The sequence below is a fragment of the Delphinapterus leucas genome, chromosome X, assembly GCF_059928025.1.
Source record: "Delphinapterus leucas isolate spDelLeu-1000000601 "Yukka" chromosome X, BTC_Dleu_Yukka2, whole genome shotgun sequence".
Lineage (NCBI taxonomy): Eukaryota > Metazoa > Chordata > Mammalia > Artiodactyla > Monodontidae > Delphinapterus > Delphinapterus leucas.
In genome coordinates, this window is record NC_143150.1 from 29,849,563 (window position 1) to 29,871,253 (window position 21,691).

General features: G+C 47.7%; 1 protein-coding gene and 2 non-coding genes across 3 annotated transcripts; 2 read left to right on the top strand and 1 right to left on the bottom strand.

The window, feature by feature from the left end:
• Positions 1-11,259: 11,259 nt before the first annotated feature.
• On the bottom strand, positions 11,260-11,366 carry LOC115801583 (U6 spliceosomal RNA). The gene has a single exon (XR_004021890.1). It is a non-coding gene; the product is annotated as a U6 spliceosomal RNA (small nuclear RNA).
• A 2,207-nt stretch (positions 11,367-13,573) lies between these two features.
• On the top strand, positions 13,574-16,467 carry RPL39 (ribosomal protein L39). Its single transcript, XM_022562980.3, has 3 exons — positions 13,574-13,837; positions 15,059-15,162; positions 16,271-16,467. The coding sequence occupies exons 1-3, from the start codon at positions 13,835-13,837 to the stop codon at positions 16,317-16,319; spliced, it is 156 nt and encodes a 51-aa protein (XP_022418688.1). The 5' UTR covers positions 13,574-13,834; the 3' UTR covers positions 16,320-16,467.
• On the top strand, positions 15,637-15,769 carry LOC115801577 (small nucleolar RNA SNORA69). The gene has a single exon (XR_004021885.1). It is a non-coding gene; the product is annotated as a small nucleolar RNA SNORA69 (small nucleolar RNA).
• Positions 16,468-21,691: the final 5,224 nt, after the last annotated feature.

Consider the following 21,691-nt stretch of genomic DNA (forward strand, 5'->3'; position numbering starts at 1 on the left):
TTTGGGCTAGAGATACAGGTTTGGAATTCATCTATTTTTAGGTGATCATTGAAGCCATGGGCCTGGATTTAATCACTTAGGGGGAGAGAGTAGAGAAAGAACAGAAACAGACCTAAGGCCCAGCCTTAAAGAACTCTAAGGATACTGTACAGGTGAGGAAATGTATAAAGACAGAAAAGGAGTAGCCAGAGAGTAGGTGAAAAACCAGAAGACTGGTATTATATTACCTAACCCAAGGATAAGAATGAAGAAGGGGAGTGGCCATCAGGGTTGGATGCTGCTGGAAGGTCAAGTGTGATGCCTGAAAAAGACCATGGGGGGACTTCCCTGGCGGTCCAGGTCCAGTGGTTAAGACTCCACACTTCCACTGCAGGGGGTGAGGGTTTGATCCCTGGTCTGTGAAGTAAGATCCCACCTGCCATGTGGCACAGCCAAAAAATATTTTTTTAAAAAAAGGCCATGGGATTCGGTGACTTACAAATCATTGACGACCTGGAATGATAAGGAATGAAAGCCAGACTGGGCTGAGAATGGCAACAGCATAGACAACTTTTCAGAGAAGTTTGGCAGTGAAAAAATGGTGATGATAAAGGGTATTGGGGAAGGATTTTTTTAAATATGAGAAATACTAAAGCATGTTTAGAAGCCAAAAAGAAAGAACTGAGAAAGGATGAATACCCAGGGGAAGTGATAACCACTAGTGTAGGTTTCCTGAGGAGGCAGGTGAAAAGGGAACCTCTTGGCAGCTTAGGAGAAGCATCACCCCAGAACCATCAGTCATGAGTTGGCATCACTTGCCTCTGTACCCAGCCTGGGGCCCGTTGCCAGTCCTCTCACAGTTGTTTTCATGTCAGTACCTCCCTCTCTTGTTCTACTTGCTGCCCAGTCCAACTCGTTAAACCACACTTCCCCACCCCCTCTTTTTTTTCTTTTAACTAATTAATTAATTTTTGGCTGCGTTGGATCTTCATTGCTGCATGTGGGCCTTCTCTAGTTGTGGCAACTGGGGGCTTCCCTTATTGCAGAGCACAGGCTCTAGGCACGCAGGCTCTAGAGCGCAGGCTCAGTAGTTGTAGCGCATGGGCTTAGTTGCTCCGCGGCATGTAGGATCTTCCCGGACCAGGGCTCGAGCCCATGTCTCCTGCATTGGCAGGTGGATTCTCAACCACTGCGCCACCAGGGAAACCCCTTCCCACCCCCTCTTAAATTTCTTCCATTCACTTATGTATTCACTTAACATTTACTAGTCACTGACTGTGTGGAGGCCCTGGGGTTCAAGGACTCAAGTCCTTGTCCTTGAGGAACCATGGGCCAGTGGTGTCAAGAGACAACCAGAAATAACCAGGGCACAATGCACCATGTGAGAGGGGCTGTGATGACGGCCTGGGGTGGGAGTCTCCTGCCCCTAAGCTGCCAGGTGTTGTTGAAGAAAATCCCTAAACCAGACAAACTGCTGAGACTGCAGGAGGGCCCTCCCTCTTGATAAGCAGCTGATTCCATTTTTGCCTTCTTCGGACACAGGTTTGATTTCTTTGGAAATAAAGACAGGATGGAGACAGCTCAGACACTGGATATCTGAACATTCATCAAGCACCTCCTATGTGTTGGGACTAAGGCCACAGTTGTAAACAAGGTCCCCACCCTCCAGATGCTGACAGCCCTGGAGAGTTTGCTGCTCTGGTGGAGAGAAGCGATTATAAGGGAAGTAGGCATGAGAAATTCAAGGAGTGAGGGCAGTGGGAATAGCTACCTCCAGGGCAGTGAAAAGGGAGTGGCTTGGGCATTCATGAGGCTTCCATGCCTTCAAAATCAGGAACCACATCTCCTTGCCCAGCAGGCATATACAAGGTAGTCCTGAGGCAGTAATTTAACTCTGATTATAAACTAAGATCTAGGGCTTCCCTGGTGGCGCAGTGGTTGAGAATCTGCCTGCCAATGCAGGGAACACGGGTTCGAGCCCTGGTCTGGGAGGATCCCACATGCCGTGGAGCAATTAGTCCCGTGAGCCACAATTACTAAACCTGCGCGTCTGGAGCCTGTGCTCTGCAACAAGAGAGGCCGCGATAGTGAGAGGCCCGCACACTGCGATGAAGAGTGGCCCCCGGGCTTCCCTGGTGGTGCAGTGGTTGAGAGTCCGCCTGCCGATGCGGGGGACACGGGTTCGTGCCCCGGTCCGGGAAGATCCCACATGCCGCGGAGCAGCTGCGCCCGTGAGCCATGGCCGCTGAGCCTGCGCGTCCGGAGCCTGTTGCTCCGCAACGGGAGAGGCCACAACAGTGAGAGGCCCACGTACCGCAAAAAAAAAGAGTGGACCCCGCTTGCCGCAACTAGAGAAAGCCCTCGCACAGAAACGAAGACCCAACACAGCCAAAAATAAATAAATAAATAAAGGAGTTCCTTTAAAAAAAATCGCAAACCCTTTAAAAAAATTGATTAATTAAAAAATAAGATCTAACTTCCTATGGTATTCACAGACCTTAACTAGTTCCATAGGAGAAAGATTAGAGGAGTTTTGTGGCCTTTTGTTGGTATATAGAGGCTCTATATGTTACATGTTTTTATGGGGGTGGCCCAGAATTTTCTTTACTGTCTCTGGAACTGCCCTCTACATGACAAAAATTTATTATGACCATTTATATCCTTATTAAGGAAGGCAAGGTAGCAAAGACAGGCTGAGATTTGGTGAATTCTTAGAAAATATGTACCGGCAATACCTAGGATTGGCCATCCTTAGAAATCTCACAGAGCTCATTTATTCATCCACCAAATATTTATTAAGCTTATACTACAGAGGCATGGTTAAATACATGATTGTTTATTGCTACTGTAATGCATGATGTATTTTCTATATTTCCAGACTTTAAGGCTATCCTCCATACCTCCAGCCCTGACCAATCCCTTGATCTCAGATGCAGCTCCCTACCGGACATCACCCAATGACCCCAAGTATCCCTGGCCCCAAATTGAACTCAACGTTCCTCCCATCCTCCTGCTTCACAGAGGATGTGAACCACCTACTCACTCAGCGCTGAGGATCATGTCTGATTCCATCCTCACTCCCCAAGGCCGCTCAGTCATCCTGTGATATTCATCTCCCTCCTCTCCAGGCCTTCAGTGCCCTAGTTCAAGCTGCCATCATTCATGCAGTCACTTATTCATTTGCCAATTTTTGAGCACACACCATGTACCATTCATGTTCTAGATTCTGGAATTACATCAGTGAACGAAACAGACAAAATTCCTGCCTTCATGGTACTTACATTGAAGTGGAGAGAGAAAGTAAATAAATCAAGCAAAATATGTATTGTTAGAAAGTGACGGGTGCTTAGGAGAAAAAATAAATCAGGGGAAAGGAGTATGATGTTCATGGATAGGGGTTGAAAGGCTTCAATGAAAAGATGACTTTTTAAAATATTTATTTGGCTGCATCGGATCTTAGTTGCTGCGTGTGGGATCTTCGTTGCAGCATGCGGGATCTTTAGTTGTGGCAATGTGAACTCTTAGTTGCGGCATGCATGTGGGATCTAGTTGCCTGACCAGGGATCAAACCCGGGCTCCCTGCATTGGGAGCACAGAGTCTTAGCCACTGGACCACCAGGGAAGTCCCGAGAAGATGACTTTTGAATAAAGAGTTGAGGAGGAAATGAGATAAAGAAGAACCAGAAAAAAGAGATTCTGAAGGAGCAGGCAGAAGGATAGGAAGAAAACCAACCGTTCTGTCCTGGAAGCCAAGTGAAGAAAGTATTCTAAGGAAAGGTCAACTAAGATAAATGTTGACAGGTCAGATCAGATCCGAGAAATTAACTTAGGATCTAGCAACACAGAGGTCACTGATGATCTTAAGTACAGTTTCAGCTTGAGTGCTAGGTGAAAACCTGATTGGAGTGGGCTCCTGAAAGGATGGGTACCCACTAGGATGGCTGTAATTTTTTTTAATGGAAAATAATAAGCATTAGCAAGAAAAATGTGAACTCTCATGCAGTGTTGGAGGAAATGTAAAATGGTGTAGCCATTGTGGAAAATACCCCAGCAGTTACTCAAAAGGTTAAACAGAGTTACCATATGACCCAGCAATTCCACTCCTAGGTATATATCCAAAATAATTGAAAACAGGTACTCAAACATAATTGCACACCACTGTTTATAGCATTATTCATTATAGCCCAAAACACAGAAGCAACCCTAGTGTCCATCAACTGATAAATGGATAAACAAAATGATTATGTCCACACAGTGGAATATTATTCAGCCATAAAAAGGAAAGAATTACTGACACATGCCACATGAAGGAACCCTGAAAAATTGTGAAGGAAGCCAGACACAAATGGCCACATAATGTATGATTCCATTTATATGAAACGTCCAGAATATTCAAATCCATAGAAACAAAGTATGTTAGTGGTTGCCTAAGGCTGTGGGGGAGAAGGGGAATGGAGAGTGACTGCTAATGGGCACAGGTTTCTTTTGGGGGTAATGAAAGTGTTCTGGATTAGATACCAGTGGTGGTTGTACAACCTTGTGAACATACTAAAACCCACTGAACTGTACACTTTAAAATGGTGAATTTTATGGTATGTGAATTATAGCTCAAAAAGAAAAAAGAATGAGGAGAGTAATTGGAAGTAGTAAATATAGACAAATCTTTCAGTTTTGTTGTAAAGGAAGGAAAAGAGCAGTAGTTGGAAAGGGAGTCGAGGTAAAGAGCAGGTTTTTAAGATGGGAGAAGCGACGGCGTATTTATTTGTGTGTTGATGGGAACAATCCAGGGAAAAGCAGGGACAGAAAGGGAGGAACTGCCAGAGGCAGGTTTCTGAATAGGTGACGGGGGTTAGGATCCATTGTAGGAACGGGATGAAGGCAGAGGATTCGAGTACAGTGCTGGTAGCTGGGATGTGGTAGGTGAGTTATGGAAGTTCTCCTGTCATTGCTGAAGTTTTCTCAGTGGCTAGGAAGCAAGGGCATCCCTGAGAGTGAGAATGGAGGAAGAAGGGTTAAAACTGTCATTTAGGCCAAAAGTGAACCAAGCCTGGCCACTGCCTATTTGTGTACAGCCTGCTAAGAATGGCTTTTATATTTGTAAATGATGGAAAAAATCAAAAGAATAATATTTTGTGATACAAAAGAATTCTACGAAATTCAAATTTTAGTCTCCGTAACTAAAATTTTATCGGAACCTGGTCACACCCACTAGTTTATGTACTGTCTAGCTACAGCAGCTGAGTTGAATAGTTGTAATAAACATCATATATATATGTCGCCTGCAAAGCCTAAAATATTTGCTATCAGAAAATGTTTGCCAGCCCCTGGCCTAGGCCCTTGCTGATCACAGGCCAGCAGCATGCAGGTCACCTGGGAAGGTGTCAGAATCTGTAGTCTACGAAGATCCCCAGGTGACTCATGTGCACATTAAAGCTTGAGGAGCACTGCTCTAGGAGAATGGGAGGGTGGCTGCACTGGAGAAATGTAGAACTGTGGGGTAGTCTTCAGGGCCCGCTTGAAGTCAGTGGTCGTGAACCCGGAGCGAGGTCAGTCGGTTTCCTCCAGGCTCATTCAGCTGTCAGCGGCACAGGCTGTCGGGCAGGTGGAGGACTGGATTTACTAGGGTTACGGTCTCTCCAGGCAAGTACAAAGAAGGGCAGGGTGCGGACGAGTGAGCGGCTGATACAATTTAAGCGAAATAAGGAGGGAAGAGGAGACACGGAGGGGCAGCGGAAGGAACAGGGAAAGGGCATAGCTTCAATGGAGGGGTGGTCCCGGTGGGGTGGGAGCATCGTCGTCAGTGCTGGGGTCCTAGAGAAAGTCAGCTGCAAGGACAGCAGAGAGTGGGATCATGCCAAGGTCAAAGGGCTGGCAAGGGAGCAAGTGGCTGCGGTGCAGCGGAGGACGGGGTCACCGGAGGAGAGGAAGCCAAGGGACTGCAAGTGGGTACTGAACTCACCAGGAACCATGACAGGAGCAGTGTTGGAGAGAGCGGCAGTGAGCCAGGAGCTAAATCTGCAAGGAATGAAAGGGAGAGGCTGGGAGGGACTGGGAAGCAGCTGCAACAAAAAATCGCATCTTTGTGCTGGGACTGCAGCAGTGGACCCCGTGGGTCTCCTTGCTTCCACTCTTACCTCCGCTACCATCTGCTCTCGGCACAGCTGCCCAAGCGATCTTTCTAAAATAACCACATAACTGCTGCTTGCCCTTCAAAAGCTTTCAACGGCTCCCATTTGCCTTCAGCAGTCATTTTGATGCTCTACTCTGAGGAACCCTCTTGGCTGGGCAGAAGTGCTTCAGGGGTTCCTCAAACAAGAAGTGTCCAGGTCAAACAGTGAAGCTGTCAACTGCCCCGAGGGGCCTGTTCTTCTGTTTTGTCTGTTTGAGGTATTTGACTTCATTTGTTGATTCATTCATTCATTAAATATTTATTGAGCACCTACTATGTGTGAGGCACTGTTCTAGGCCCGGAGAAGACAGCAGTGAACAAAACACATAATCCAAGCCCTCATGGAATTTACATTCTAGGGAGGGAGTCAGGCAATAAAGAAAGAAAATAGGGACTTCCCTTGTGGTCCAGTGGTTAAGACTCTGCACTTCCAATGCAGGGGACTGGGTTTGATCCTTGATTGGGGAACTAAGATCCCACATGCTATGCAGCCAAAACTTAAAAAAAAAAAAGAAAAACATATACGTGGTGTTGTAAGCTCCACGGAGAACAATAAAGCAGGAGTGGGGGGGTGGGGGGGAACGCTCAGTGAGGGCAGACGCTGCGCTTTTATTTTTTAATTTTTAAAAAAAATTTTTTTTTTTTTGCGGTACACGGGCCTCTCACTGTTGTGGCCTCTCCCGTTGCGGAGCACAGGCTCCGGATGCGCAGGCTCAGCTGCCGTGGCTCACGGGCCCAGCCGCTCCGCGGCATGTGGGATCTTCCCAGACCGGGGCACGAACCCATATCCCCTGCATCGACAGGCGGACTCTCAACCACTGCGCCACCAGGGAAGCCCGACGCTGCGCTTTTAGATGGAGAGGGTGGTCAGGGAAAGCCTCAAGAAGGCGGTGTGAATCAAGCCCTGAAGAGACTGACGGATGAAGCTCCCAGGCAGAGGGAACAGCAAGTGCGAAGGCCCCAAGACAAGAATGTAACGGCCAGTGTGGCCCAAAGAGAGTGAGCTGAAGGTGAGAGCAGCTGGAGATGAGGTGGGGGGGGGCGGTGAAAGGGCCTGATGGCACTTGCCCCTTGCAGGCCGTTGTATGGACTTGGATTTTTACCTGAGTGAAATTAGCCATTAGAGCCCCTCTGAGCAGAAGAGTGATGCGATCTGACAGGTTTTAATAGGATCACTCTGGCTGCTGTGTTGAAAAGACAGTGTAGGGGGCAGGGTCAGAAGAAGGGAGATTTTTGTAATGATCCAAGTGAGAGATGGTGGTGTGTCTTTTTTTTTTTTTTTTTTTTGGCTGGGTTGGGTCTTCGTTGCTGCGTGTGGGCTTTCTCTAGTTATGGCGAGTGGGGGCTACTCTTCGTTGTGGTACACGGGCTTCTCATTGCAGTGGCTTCTCTTATTGCAGAGCACGGGCTCTAGGCATGGGGTCTTCAGTAGTTGTGGCTCGCGGGCTCTAGAGAGCAGGCTCAGTAGTCGTGGCGCACGGGCTTAGTTGCTCCGCGGCATGTTGGATCTTCCTGGCCCAGGGCTCGAGCCCGTGTCCCCTGCATTGGCAGGCGGATTCTTAACCACTGCGCCACCAGGGAAGCCCTCATCTATAGTTTTATCTGTAGACCCATATAAAAGTATTTTTAATTTATATTGAAATATAACACCCATACAGAAAAGCACACGAACCTGAAGTGTACAGCTAGATGAATTTTCACAAAGGGAACACACCTACAGAACTAGCACTCAGATCAAGAAACAGAGTATGACCAGCGCCTCCTCCCCCCAAGGATAACCACTATCCTGACTGCTAATGGCACAGATTAGTCTTGCCCGGTTTGTGTCTTTATGTAAATGGAATCATACAGTATGCATGCTTCTGTGTCTGGCCTCCTTTGTTCCACATTTGTGGATGTTTGTGAGATCCATCCGTGCCACTGTGGGTAGCTGTAGTCTGTTCATTCTCATTGCTGTATAGGAGCGGTTCACAAATGTTTTAGTCTTAGGACCCCTTTACACTTAAAAATTATTGAGGACTCCAAAGGGCCTTTGTTTGTGTGGATTATATCTATCGATATTTACTGTATTAGAAATTAAAACTGAAAAATATTTAAAACCCAAGAACACACAAACACACATTCTATTATTGTCTGTCAGAGCAATGAAGTTATTACAAGTCATGGAGCCTCTTGGAAACTCCACGGTACACCCGTGAGAGGACAAGAGTGAAAGAAGCAGATGACTTCTTTGTATTATTATAAAAATAGTTTTGGGGCTTCCCTGGTGGCGCAGTGGTTGAGAGTCCGCCTGCTGATGCAGGGGACACGGGTTCGTGCCCCGGTCTGGGAAGATCCCACATGCCGTGGAGCGGCTGGGCCCGTGAGTCATGGCCGCTGAGCCTGCGCGTCCGGAGCCTGTGCTCCGCAACGGGAGAGGCCACAACGGTGAGAGGCCCGCGTACCGCAAAAAAAAAAAAAAAAAAAAAATTATTATTTATTTTTAGGTCACGCCCTACGGCATGTGGGATCTTAGTTCCCTGACCAGGAATCGAACCTGTGCCCCCTGCCTTGGGAACATGGAGTCTTAACCACTGGACCGCCAGGGAAGCCTCAGAAATGACCAATTCTTGAGCTCACCACCCTCTCTCACTGCCCTCCTTTGTCTCCTCTTCACACCCAAACGTCCTAAAAGCATCTCCTCCCCACAAGCCCTGCCCCCACTTCACCACCCACTCTTTCTCCTCTTGCCCCCTTCCTCACATCCCGTGTATACTGCCCAACTTCCAAGGGCACCAGGGAGCACCCTATGTCAAATCCGGGAGCCTCTTCACAGCCATTGTCCTTTCTGACCCTATGGGACCCAGCTCTGTGGAATTCCAGCCCCTGAAACTTGCCTCCCTGGCTCCAGCCAATCAGGAGGTACAGCACATTGGCTTGTGACTGGTGGCATGCTGCTCCTTCTAGCTGGAATGCCCTTCTCCCCACTCCCCATGTCCTGATCCCACCTGTCTTAGTTGGTGAGAGCTGCCATGACAAAATACCACAGATTGGGTGGCTTAAACAACAGAAGTTTCTCACAGTTCTGGAGGCGAGAAGCCTGAGATCGAGGCATCAGCAGGTCTGGTTTCTCCTGAGGCCTCTCTCTTTGGCTCGCGGGTGGCCGGCCACCTTCCTACTGTGTCCTCACATGGCCTTTCTGCATGCACGCAAGCATCCCTGGTGTCTCCTTGTGTGTCCTAATCTCTTCTGATGAGGACACCAGTCAGACTGGATGAGGGCCCACACTAGGCAGCCTCATTTTTAAAAAATATTTATTTATTTATTTGGCTGTGCCAGGTCTCAGTTGCAGCATGTGAACTCTTAGTTGTGGCATGTGGGATCTAGTTCCCTGACCAGGGATCGAATCCAGACCCCCTGCATTGGAAGCGTGGAGTCTTAGTCACTGGAACACCAGGGAAGTCCCTAGCCAGCCTCATTTTAACTTGATTACCTCTGTAACGACCCTACCTCCAAATAAAGTCACATTCTGAGGTACTGCATAAATTTCAAAGTCAAACTGACCAGATTTGCTGACAAATTGGATATGGGATGTGAGAGAAAAGAGAAGAGTGGACGGCTTCCCTGGTGGCGCAGTGGTTAAGAACCCGCCTGCTAATGCAGGGGACACAGGTTCAATCCCTGGTCCGGGAAGATCCCACATGCCACGGAGCAACTAAGCCCATGCGCCGCAATTACTGAGCCCACGAGCCGCAACTCCTGAAGCCCTCGCGCCTAGAGCCTGTGCTCCGCAACAAAAGAAGCCTCAGCAATGAGAAGCCCACGCACGCAACGAAGAGTAACCCCACTCGCCACCACTAGAGAAAGCCCACGTGAAGCAATGAAGACCCAACGCAGCTAAAAATAAAATTAAAAAAAATTTTTTTAAAAAGAGGAAGTATTTTTTTAAAAAGAGAAGAGTGGAAAATAAATTTTGGCCTAAGCAACAGGAAGAATGGAGGTGCCATCTGCTGAGATGGGAAGGACTTTTGAGTGAGCAGTTGACGGTGAAATATCAGGAGTTCTGTTTGGGACACATTAAGTTTAAAGACATCTATTAGACATCCAGGTGGGGACGTTGAAGGTAGTAGTTCAAGGAGACATCCAGGCTGGAGACATACATTTGGGTGTCGTCAACCAAGAGAGTATTTAAACTTTTCTTTTTTTTTTTTGGCCGTGCTGTGTGGCATGCGGGATCTTACTTCCCTGATCAGGGATCAAACCCGTGCCCCCTGCAGTGGAAGCGCCGAGTCTTAACCACTGGACCGCGGGGGAAGTCCAAGAAAACATTTAAAGCCATGATGTTGGATGAGGTCACCAAGGAAGGGAGTGTATATAGAAAAGAGAAGAGGTCCAAATCTGAACCTCAGGGCTCTCCAATGTTAAAAAGTAAGTGAGATAAGGAAGGATCAGCAAAAGAAACTCAGAAGGGGTGCCATGCAATGCAGAAGGAAAGAACAACAAGTGTCCTATAAAGCTGTAAGAATTAAAAGGATGATTTATATAAGCTCTTAGCACAGTGTCAGTCCCACTCTAAACCTGAGGAAATGGTAGCTATGATGACGATGATGATGACAATGATAATTCATCTACTAAAGGCTTATTTGTTGCTCCTTCCTTCTGGTCACCAAAAAGAAAATACTGGCTCTTAAGTAAATAATAAAAATCCAAGGTAAGAAGCCCAAGGTCTCACTTGAATTAAATGTAAATTTGGATGAGGGTCTGAATCTAAAAACTGGGTGGGATTAAAGTAACTAAACTGTTGCTGTTAAAAACTGGTAATTATTCGGGAATTCCCTGGCGATCCAGTGGTTGGGACTCCGTGCTTCCACTGCAGGTGGCACGGGTTTGATCCCTGGTCGGGGAACTAAGATCCTGAAAGCCACATGGCGTGGCCAAAAAGCAAACAAACAAAACCCCGGTAATTACTAAATTGGGCTCAAGCTTCCTATGGTTTCTGTATTCCCTCTCTAGATCTAAGGCACCAGCATCCAGTTGCCCAAGGCAGAGACCTGGGACTAAGACCTGTTAACTTTATGTCACAATCACCTTTTTTTTTTCCACATATGTAACCATTTATTGAGAACATTCAAAAAAATATGGAACGCTGCACCAATTTGCGTGTCATCCTTGCACAGGGGCCATGCTAATCTTCTCTGTATCGTTCCAATTTTAGTATATGTGCTGCCAAAGCAGGCACCACAATCACCTCTTGATCTTGTTTCTTCTTATTCAACATCATGGTGACTACCTTACTTTGTGCCACCATCACTTCTTTTTTTTTTTAATAAATTTATTTATTTATCTAACTCTTTTTTTTAAAAATTTATTTATTTATTTATTTATTTTTGGCTGTGTTGGGTCTTCGTTTCTGTGCGAGGGCTTTCTCTAGTTGCGGAGAGCGGGGGCCACGCTTCATCGTGGTGCACGGGCCTCTCTTGTTGCGGAGCACAGGCTCCAGACGCGCAGGCTCAGTAGTTGTGGCTCACGGGCCCAGTCGCTCCGCGGCATGCGGGATCCTCCCAGAACCCGTGTCCCCTGCACTGGCAGGCAGACTCTCAACCACTGTGCCACCATGGGAGCCCCCCACCATCACTTCTTGTTTAGACTATTTCCAAAGCCTCCTACTTAGTTTGTTTGTTCTACCATCTGTCACTACCCCAATCCAGGAATTCGAAACCATTATTGTGCCATAGAACCATTTGGCAGTCTGAGAAAGTTTCTGGACTTATTTTCAGAATTAAAAAAATATATTTTATTTTATTTTTGGCTACGTCGGGTCTTAGTTGCGGCATGCGGGATCTTTGTTGTGACATGCGGGATCCTTTGTTTTGGCACGCGGCTCTCTAGTTGTGGCTCACATGCTCAGTAGTTGTGATACGCAGGCTTAGTTGCCCCGGAGCATGTGGGATCTTAGTTCCCCAACCAGGGATCGAGCCCGCGTTCCCTGAATTGGAAGGCAATTCTTAACCACTGGATCGTCAAGGAAGTCCCTCAGAATCGTTTTGTGTTTTTTAAAATAAATTTTATTTATTTATTTTTGGCTGCACTGGGTCTTCGTTGCTGCAGGCAGGCTTTCTCTAGTTGCGGCGAGCGGGGTCTACTCTTCGTTGCGGTGCGCAGGCTTCTCATTGCGGTGGCTTGTCTTGTTACGGAGCACGGGCTCTAGGCGCGCGAGCTTCAGTAGCTGTGGCCTGTGGGCTCCAGAGTGCAGGCTCAGTAGTTGTGGCGCACGGGCTTTGTTGCTCCGTGGCATGGGGGATCTTCCAGGACCAGGGCTCGAACCCGTGTCCCCTGCATTGGCAGGCAGATTCTTAACCACTGCGCCACCAGGGAAGTCCTTCTCAGGATGTTTTTAAATGCATAAAACAAAGTACACAGGATGATAAAGAAAACCAATCACACTGCAATACAGCTATCAAAATATTTTCTAAAAGAAATGTGTACTATAGCAACATACAGGATTAACAGAGTTCTTGTGGGTCTACTGCAATTTCAAAGAAGTGATGAGTACATAAATGATATTTCGAGACATCTGCATCAACTGCAGTGTGATATGAAACCATCTTTGATTTCTCTTGGTGACCAAGTCACAGGTACTGCTAATGTCACTGTAGTTTGTTGTCTACATTTGTAAATAAAGAAAGCGCTACATTTCAGAGTTTGATGAAAACGAAGTTGTGGTTTTTTTTCCATCCACGTTCGTACCCTGTGAATTCTATACATTGACCCTTGTGGACCCCAGGTTAAAAACCCTTACCTTAATCTATTGGTGCAAAAATGCTTGAAGTGACTGTAGAGATCTTTATTTCTAAATGGGGAGAAGAAAAGGATGAAAACGGGGAACATTAACATCCAAAACGTGTGCCATTAATTCCTGTACATTTTGCCAAAGGTGGGTTACAAAGTCAGTCTGAGCTTCCTAGCAGCCAAGGGAATGTTCTGTCCAGAACTTTCTCAGTTTAAAACCTTGATTGGGGCCGTGATCCTTAGTACTCTACGTTGTGTAAAACCTTGATTGGTTATACAGTGCTGTATGTCAATTATATCTCAATATAACTGGAAAGGAAAAAAAAAACCCTTGATTGGCAGCCTCTTGCCTAGTCTAACGCCCCATGGCCAACACCACTGTACATTCCCATCCCGCACGGCCCAGGCTAGTGGACACAACCGCCGAGCAAGAGCCGGGGGCCAACCCGCTAGTCCACTCCGGCGGGGCGTTCCCAGCCCCCACCCCTAGGCGCGCTCCCTCCCAAACGCAGGACCGAAGTCCCTTGCGCCGGGACATAACCTCTTCCCCGCCCTCCTTGGGAATAGCCCCGCCCACTCCGCTCCTCCCGCCTTCGGAAGGGTTTCTGCCTTGGCAGTTATCACGAACTGTGTGTCTCACCCATGACACAGGGTGCCCCTGGCACACTAACGGGGTCCTGAAAAACCCAATTACGGAACTGAAGCAAAGGGAATTCCATTTCGCACGAATGAGCGCTGTTTCCCACGGCCTCACGGTAGCTTGCGCAGAGAGCGGCCGCCAGGGGGCGATGGTTGGCTCTTGGCGTGTCCTCCTCAAGCCCGGCCCCCGGCGGCGCCCTCTAAAACACGTACTTCCGCTTGATTCTCCCTCTTTTCTCTTGTCCTCCATCCTATCTGCGGCTGTATTTGATCATCGCCATGGTAAGTCCATCCATTACCATCGGGCCTGTGGTGGCTTTCCGAGATCTGAGGTCCCCGCGAGCTCGCCGATGCCGCGGGCTGCGCCGATGTGCGGGACCCTTTTTAAGGCCTTTTCCAGAGGAGATGGAGTTGGGCCACGGCTCCAGTCCGAGGGCCTGCTGGGAAGCGAGCGAGCACCTGGGGAGGGGCGGGCTGCGCCGGCCCCGCGAGGTCCGAAGGGGCGCTCTGTGCTCCAGGCCACTGCTCAGGCGGGCAGGGATTCCCGTTTTTCCCGGAGCGAACTCTGTTTCGGGGGCAAGAAGAGAAGTCGAGGGGGTACCCCAGAAATCGTGGCCTGACTTCGGGCTGCCTGCGACACGCGGGATGTTCCTGGCATCGAAAAGGCAATGTAGGCTGCTGGTTTTCGAAGACTGTTTTTACTTGGGGGCCAGGATCCTTCCACGCTATGAGATTACAGGACTTTTTAGCCCTTTGTTCAGGGACTTGAACGTCACCTCGTAGAAACGCCTGGATCAAGGGGTGATGTGCCCTGAATGTGACGGGAAGCTGGGAAAGTCATCCTTGGGAAAGTGACGTTTTAAATAGAGTTAGAATTAATACCAAAATGGTCAGAGGGCTAGAACAGATTTACCGAAAGTCAGGGACTTTGTGTAAATCTTTTTTTCTTTTTTTTGCCGCTCCGTGTGGCTTTTTGGATTCCCGACCAGGGATCGAACCGGGGCCCCCAGCAGTGGAAGCGTGGGATCCTAACCACTCGACCACCAGGGAAGTCCCAGTACTCTGGTGTATAAAATAGTGCGCTGAGACTCACTGACTTGCAAGGGATTGTTACTGAAAACCACGTGCTTTAGTCCCCGCCATCTCTGACTATAGTCCTCTCAGTCCTGGGTTGACAGCAGGGAAGACTGGAACACGCCCTAGCCTTGGAGCAGAGAGGACCTGGGTTTGAATCCCAGCCAAATCTGCACATTAATACTCTGCTTTGGGGCAGGTTACCTACCTCCCTGACTACTGATTTTTCTTTGAACAGTGGGAATTATGGTATCTGCCTCCGGAGAAGTGAGGAACAAAGCAAAGGGCAGTGATGGGTTTAGCATCGAGAGGGTTGTTCTTGGTATATGTTAAGAATTTGAATATTTGTTGGATTTAGGGAGTTCTTGACTTTGAATCATTGGAGCAAGCTCTGGTATTGCTGTTAAATTGATTGCATTTCCTTCCCAGTCTTCTCACAAGACTTTCAGGATCAAGCGATTTCTGGCCAAGAAACAAAAGCAGAATCGTCCCATTCCCCAATGGATTCGAATGAAAACTGGTAATAAAATCAGGTAAAGGCAAACACTCCCCACCCTTGTGTTTTGTTGAACTTAGGATTACTTTGGGGGTGTAAATGCACAATTGAAAGTTATATGCAGTTTAATTCGTCCTGAGCCACCATTCTGAAATTCTTTTGGGGTTTTTTTTTTAATGTGCTTCTTCTGGGTTTCTGGACACAGTCAGCCCACAGCTGAGCTTAGGGGCAGACACTCCTCCAATATTTGTTAATTTCCTTGTTGTCTTCAGTCTGAGCCAGAAATCACCACCCACTGTAGCTTTATAGGCCAATTAATTGCAACCTTTGGTTTATCGTGTCCTCATCCAATGATGGTAGGACCTGCCTTTATAGTTGTGAGGAATGAAAGAAATATATATAAAGCTCAGTGCCTAGCTCAATAGAGGGTACCTGCAGTTATCAGATGCTGGTCTCTTGCTCTGTGGTCTGGCTTTTTGTGTGTGTGTTGTCTAACTTTTAAAATGTATTGAAAGCAGGTTGCAATTACAGTGTTCCGTTTTGTGGAAGTACTGACATAATCCTGCTGAAAGAAAATCTGTGTTGATCATTTTTGATTTTGCCTTTTATGGGGGTAAAATCATGACAGATTGACATGAACATTTCTGAGATGGCCTTAGCTCTGCAAATAACTTGGCTGTGGTATTGAAGTGACTGAGGGTGTTAATGTAGTATTAAAATTATGCAAGAGCTTTTTTGTATGTGTGACCTATTATGTAGAATTACTGGTTTTGATATAATTTAGAAGGGGAGGTTATACGTCTCTGGGTCTACCCCAGGTCTGTTGAATCAAAAGTGAATGAGCGTACACTTGGGGAGAGGAGAGAGCTTCTCCACTACTTAGTTCCTATAAGGAACCAGTGTGTGTTTTCCTTAGCCTGGAATCATTTTGAGAGGTAAAAAATTGCTTTGACTAGTTCTTTAACACACCTAGCAAATCGTTTTTTACTCTCCAAAAAGAGCTCCAAACTTGTTAACGGTAGGGAAAGTGGAACCCTTTTTCTTTCAAAGATTTTTATGGTACTTTAAGGCAAAGTTTGTGGTCAGTAAGAGCAGCTAAATTGAGGTCAGACTGCCTTTGTAATTTGTGATTTCCTTCTGTGTAGGTACAACTCTAAGAGAAGACATTGGAGAAGAACCAAGCTGGGTCTATAATGAGCCTCACATATGAATTCACACACATTATCAGAACATCACTAGTGTCTGGAACAGCTGCCTGTGTTTGATGCTCTCTCCTCTTGAGCTTTCCTCACCACTGCTCACTGTGTAGCTCAGTAATAAACATGTGAACCTTTTGTTGGAACTGTTATTGTATTATTCTGGTTTGTGATGATGTACTGAATAAATACTCCTCCTATCAGATGTAACACAGGACTGTCCAATGATAGAAATGTTCTCTAGTTACCAGGTACTTAGAAGTATGTCTAGTAAAAGTAAGGAACTGGTTTTTTTAGATTTTGTTGTTTAATAGCTCCCTGTAACTAGCAGCTCTTATACCTACTGTTATGGGAAGTGCATGTATGTGTCATCCTCATACCTGAGGGTAGCACCTTCTTAAAATAAAAGGCTTTTGTGGGTGGGGGGCATGCCACGATGCAGGCAGGGTCTTAGTTCCCTGACCAAGGATCGAACTTGTGCAGTCTTAACCACTGGACTGCCAGGGAAGTCCCATAAAAAGAATCTTCATACACTATTCTGTGGTGCCAGTCCTCAGAATAGGGATCATGTGAGCCAGGGATTGGCAAACTGGTCTGCTGACTGTTTTCGTATGGCCTGTGAACTAAAGTTATGCATTTTAAAATTTATTTTAAAATAAATTTATGTATTTATTTTTGGCTGCGTTGGGTCTCTGTTGCTGCGCACGAGCTCAGTAGTTGTGGCTTGCAGGCTCAGTAGTTGTGGTGCACGGGCTTAGTTGCTCCGTGGCATGTGGGATCCTCCCGGACCAGGGCTCGAACCTGTGTCACCTGCATTGGCAGGCCAATTCTTAACCACTACCGCGCCACCAGGGAAGTCCCTCCATTTTTATTATTTATTTATTTATTTATTTATTGCAGTATGTGGGCCTCTCACTGTTGTGGCCTCTCCCGTTGCGGAGCGCAGGCTCAGCGGCCATGGCTCACGGGCCCAGCCACTCCACGGCATGTGGGATCTTCCCGGACCGGGGCACGAACCTGTGTCCCCTGCATCGGCAGGCGGACTCAACCACTGCGCCACCACGGAAGCCCGTCCCTGCATTTTTAAATGGTTGAAAGAAATCAAGAGTATTTTTGACATGTAATACATTCGAATTTACAGGCCAGGCACTATTCTTAGGTACTTGAGTTTAACTGATGGATAGACAGATGTATGTTAGGCTAGTAATGGGCCAATACACAGGCCATATCTAATGTCTGGGAAAGATGGGAGGAAGCCAGAGTGCCCCAGCTAGTTACCTGTGGAATTAGGCTGGAACTGCCGCAGAGGAAGGGGGATCAGGTTTAGTGCCAACTCCCTACCCAGCTTGTAGGGAGCCTGCACTGGACAGAGCCGATAAAGCAAGTGACAGGAGCTGTCAGAGTGCAGCAAATGGTGGTTGCACCCCTTGCACAACCGAGGGGCCCCTGACCTGTAACCAAACTAGGAGGCTCATGACCATGGTCCTTAAGAAGGACCACTGTGCTCACCAGAATTTTGAAGGGTGGGCTGCAGAATACCCACCAGCCCAAGAACGTGGGAGCTGCCAACAGATCTTGGAAAAACACTTCCACTTCCTTTACAAGCTCCTAGATTTCAAATATTTTCTCTTATTGCATCAGTGTTTCCTTCATATTCAAAGACAGCTGCCATTGTGTGAACAGCAGTTGGTAAATGTTAATGTGCTAAAAATGTTATTCAAGTCCAAGGCAGAGGGACTTGATACAATTAATTGACAGTCATGTGATGGAAATTTCTAACCATTTTGGAGTATTAGGAATACCTCACCCTCACCATTCAGAGTAGGTAGGCTCCTCGCTGAGCCAGGGAGGTTATGACAAGGCCAAGGTCACACGGCAGAGGGAGCTTTCTCTATAGACCTTGAATAAGGAGGATTAAAATTGAAAGGGAAAATGATGGACACCAGGGTTGGTTGGCCGTGTAAAAGGGGTTTCTTTTGAGCCTGGGGTTGGACACAGGTCCTGGATCCAGTGGTTCCTCACTGCCTCGTGCAGTAGTGCCGGTATTTGTTTCCTCGGTGGACTAGATTGCTGCTTCCTGAAGGGAGGAATGGGAGCTTTGAGATATTTAGGACTTATATTTACCTATAAGAGGTGCAGCATAAGATCAGCTTTTAAAAGACAGTCAACTCCGTGGTGATGCTGGCCATCCCTCGATGGCCTACTGAGAAGCAGGCAGCAGCAGAGTGGTGGCCAAGAGTTAGCAGTCTGGAGTGACAAGACTGCATAGTCTGCATTCAAATCCGGCTCTTCATGCACCAGCTGTAAGCCTCAGTGTCATCTGCAATATGGGACCTCCCTCAGAGGGCTTTGAGGATGAAGTTAATAATGCACTGAAGCAGTTGACTCAGTGCCTAACTAGGAAACGGGGAAGAGGAATGGGGAGTAAGCAGGATTAAAGTCTTGGTGTGGACCCCTCCCCAGCAGACGTGGGCTGTATGCTGGATAAAGCAAAAATAAGACACAGGGACCGAAGACAGTGGGAAGGGGCAGGTCGTCAGGGGGGACATCAGGCAGAGCTGGCATGGAGTTGGTGCTTAGTGTCAGCCTTTGGAGAGATGCCAGTTCCCTTCTAGTTCCAGGATTTGAATTTGGAGTAGAGTAACCCCTCGAGGTCTTGGAAAGAAAGGAGGTAGGGTGACTTGAGGACTAAAATCCTGGGCCTTAGACTCACCTCCAGGTGAATCCCACCTCTGCTACTGAACCAGCTGTGGAAACATCAGGAGACTTATCCAGAATCATACCTACTTCGGGTTTGTAAGGATTGAATGATAATGTCGGTCAAGGATCAGCCCTAGCAGATAATTCTCCCATTTTACAGATGAAAAAAAGTTAAACAATTCTCAAACAAGAAAATAAAATTTAAAAAAGAGAAGGGCTTCCCTGGTGGCGCAGTGGTTGAGAGTCCGCCTGCCAATGCAGGCGACACGGGTTCGTGCCCCGGTCCGGGAAGATCCCACATGCCGCGGAGCGGCTGGGCCCGTGAGCCATGGCCGCTGAGCCTGCGCATCCGGAGCCTGTGCTCCGCAACGGGAGAGGCCACAACAGTGAGAGACCCGCGTACCGCAAAAATAAATAAATAAATAAATAAAAGAGAAGAAAGGGGAATTCCCTGGCAGTCCAGTGGTTAGGAATTGGTGCTTTCATTGGCTAGGGTAAAAAAAAAAAGTCCCACAATTCTCATTCCTGCTGATAGCAACTAACAGTTTGAGTACTTAACATGGCAGGTAGCTGCTGTCAGCAGGAATGGCAATGAGAACCAGATTGAACAGGAAGTAGATTTTCTTGGAAAGAACAGGGTGAAATATTAACCATTTACCCTTCCCTGAGGGTGTTTTAGCCCAGAGAAGCAAACATGAAGCCCCTGCTTATACAAAACGTTGGGTATTTGGGGAGCCAGAGGCAAGTATGACCCTCACAGGTATTGCAGTCAAGAGAGCGTGCCGTGCATCTGTACCTGTGCACATCAGATATGCCCGTCTGGGAACGGAGGGAGGGAGGGTGGGTGGCAAACCCTCGGAGAAAACTAATCGATGCATTAACGTGTGTTTACAAAGGGTGAAGGAGGAATGAGTTGCCTGGGGAGTTGCGGGAAGGCCTCACCCAGGTTCATGAGGCGGCAAATGGTGTGTGTGTGCGCATGCGTGGTTGGTAGGTAGGTAGCTGGGGCTTAAGGCACTAGGGAAAGAATCTGGAGAATCGGGCACATCATGAAAACTCAGGCATAACGAGTAGGGAATGGCACTGTTCTCACCGCTCACCCTCTGTAGGAGCACCTCATTCACCACACTGGCGGGCCGACAGCTGCACTTGAACTATGGTCACTGATGAGGCCACCTGCAGCTGCATGTCCAAAGCCGTCGCTTGAGACCCAGGAGCAGTGGGACAGGACTTGTGCCTCAGCCTGACCCTAAGTGGAACTGCGTTCTCTCTTTTTTTAATTAATTAATTAATTGATTTAGTTGTGGCTGCATTAGGTCTTTGTTGCTGCACGCGGGCTTTCTCTACTTGTGGCGAGCGGCGGCTACTCTTCGTTGCAGTGTACGGGCTTCTCATTGCGGTGGCTTATCTGGTTGCGGAGCACGGGCTGTAGGCGCGCGGGCTTCAGTAGTTGTGGCACTGCGCCACCAGGGAAGTCCCAGCCCCATTTAATATTAACACATGGCTAATCGTGAAAGCCACAGTCACAGTGCAACCTACCTTACCGTTTAAATGAAAGAAGACAGGCATTACCAACAGTTAGGTACCAGAGTAACTGAAGTAAGACAAGATATAGTCCCAGTTTTACAGCTACAATGAGCCTGCTACTAACAAACCACGTCAGCTTTGGGGACTTCAGTTTTCTCCCGCTCAAAATGAGGAAATTGGTTCTAAAATCATGAACCTCTAATGCTACATTTGTAAGTCTCTAAATGTGTATCTGATTCATTAGAAAAAGTGTTTCCACTGGGGCCACCAAAGGGAGAAAGTCATTGGAACAGAACGCAAATGACCTACAAAGAAACAACTATTAGTTTAATCAGAAAGCCTGTGGATCTAGTTCAAGGTCAGCTGCCTCCGACTCCCACTTGTTCATTCCGCAAACACCCAATACAGACTACGAGGTGGATGCATGGCGCTGGGTGCTGGGTGCTGGGCTGCAGGGGTGAGCCACATCCACAGGCTCCCATTTTCACCGGCTCACAGTCTGCAGGGGACAGACGAGTGTGCAGACAGCCACAGCCCCTGATGCTAAGTGCTGTGCTGAGGAAGGCACTAGGTCCTTGGGAACCTGCCCTAAACATGGGAGTGAGGAGCTGAGGAAGAGCAAGCTGAGCCCCGAAGGCCAAAGAGGAGTTAGATCTGGCGGGTGGAGTGTGGTGTGTTCATGTGCTACACAGAGGATACAGACTGTGAAAAGGCCCAATCAGGAGAAAGCTGGGAGGGACTTCCCTGGTGGTCCAGTGGTTAAGACTCCACGCTTCCACTGCACGGGGCGTGGGTTCGATCCCTGGGCGGGGAACTAGATCCCACATGCCATGTGGGCAACCCCCCCAAAAAAAAATAAATAGAAAGCTGGGAGAATTTAGGGAACTGAAAGTCACTCTGTGTGGCAGAAGTGTGGGAAGGGGACATACTCGGGGGTGGCGGGAGAGGGGTGCCCAGAGGAAGTAGTAATGAAGGAGGAAGCTGGAGAGTAAGCAGAGGCCAGATCAGTGGGAGGCTCAAAGCCTTGAGACAGAGCTTGGATTGCATCTTGAGGCCCAGAAGAACATTGAAGGGCTTGAAAATGGACAGATGCCTATCGGGTTTGGGTTTAAGAAATAACCGGGGTTAGTGCGTGGAGTGCTA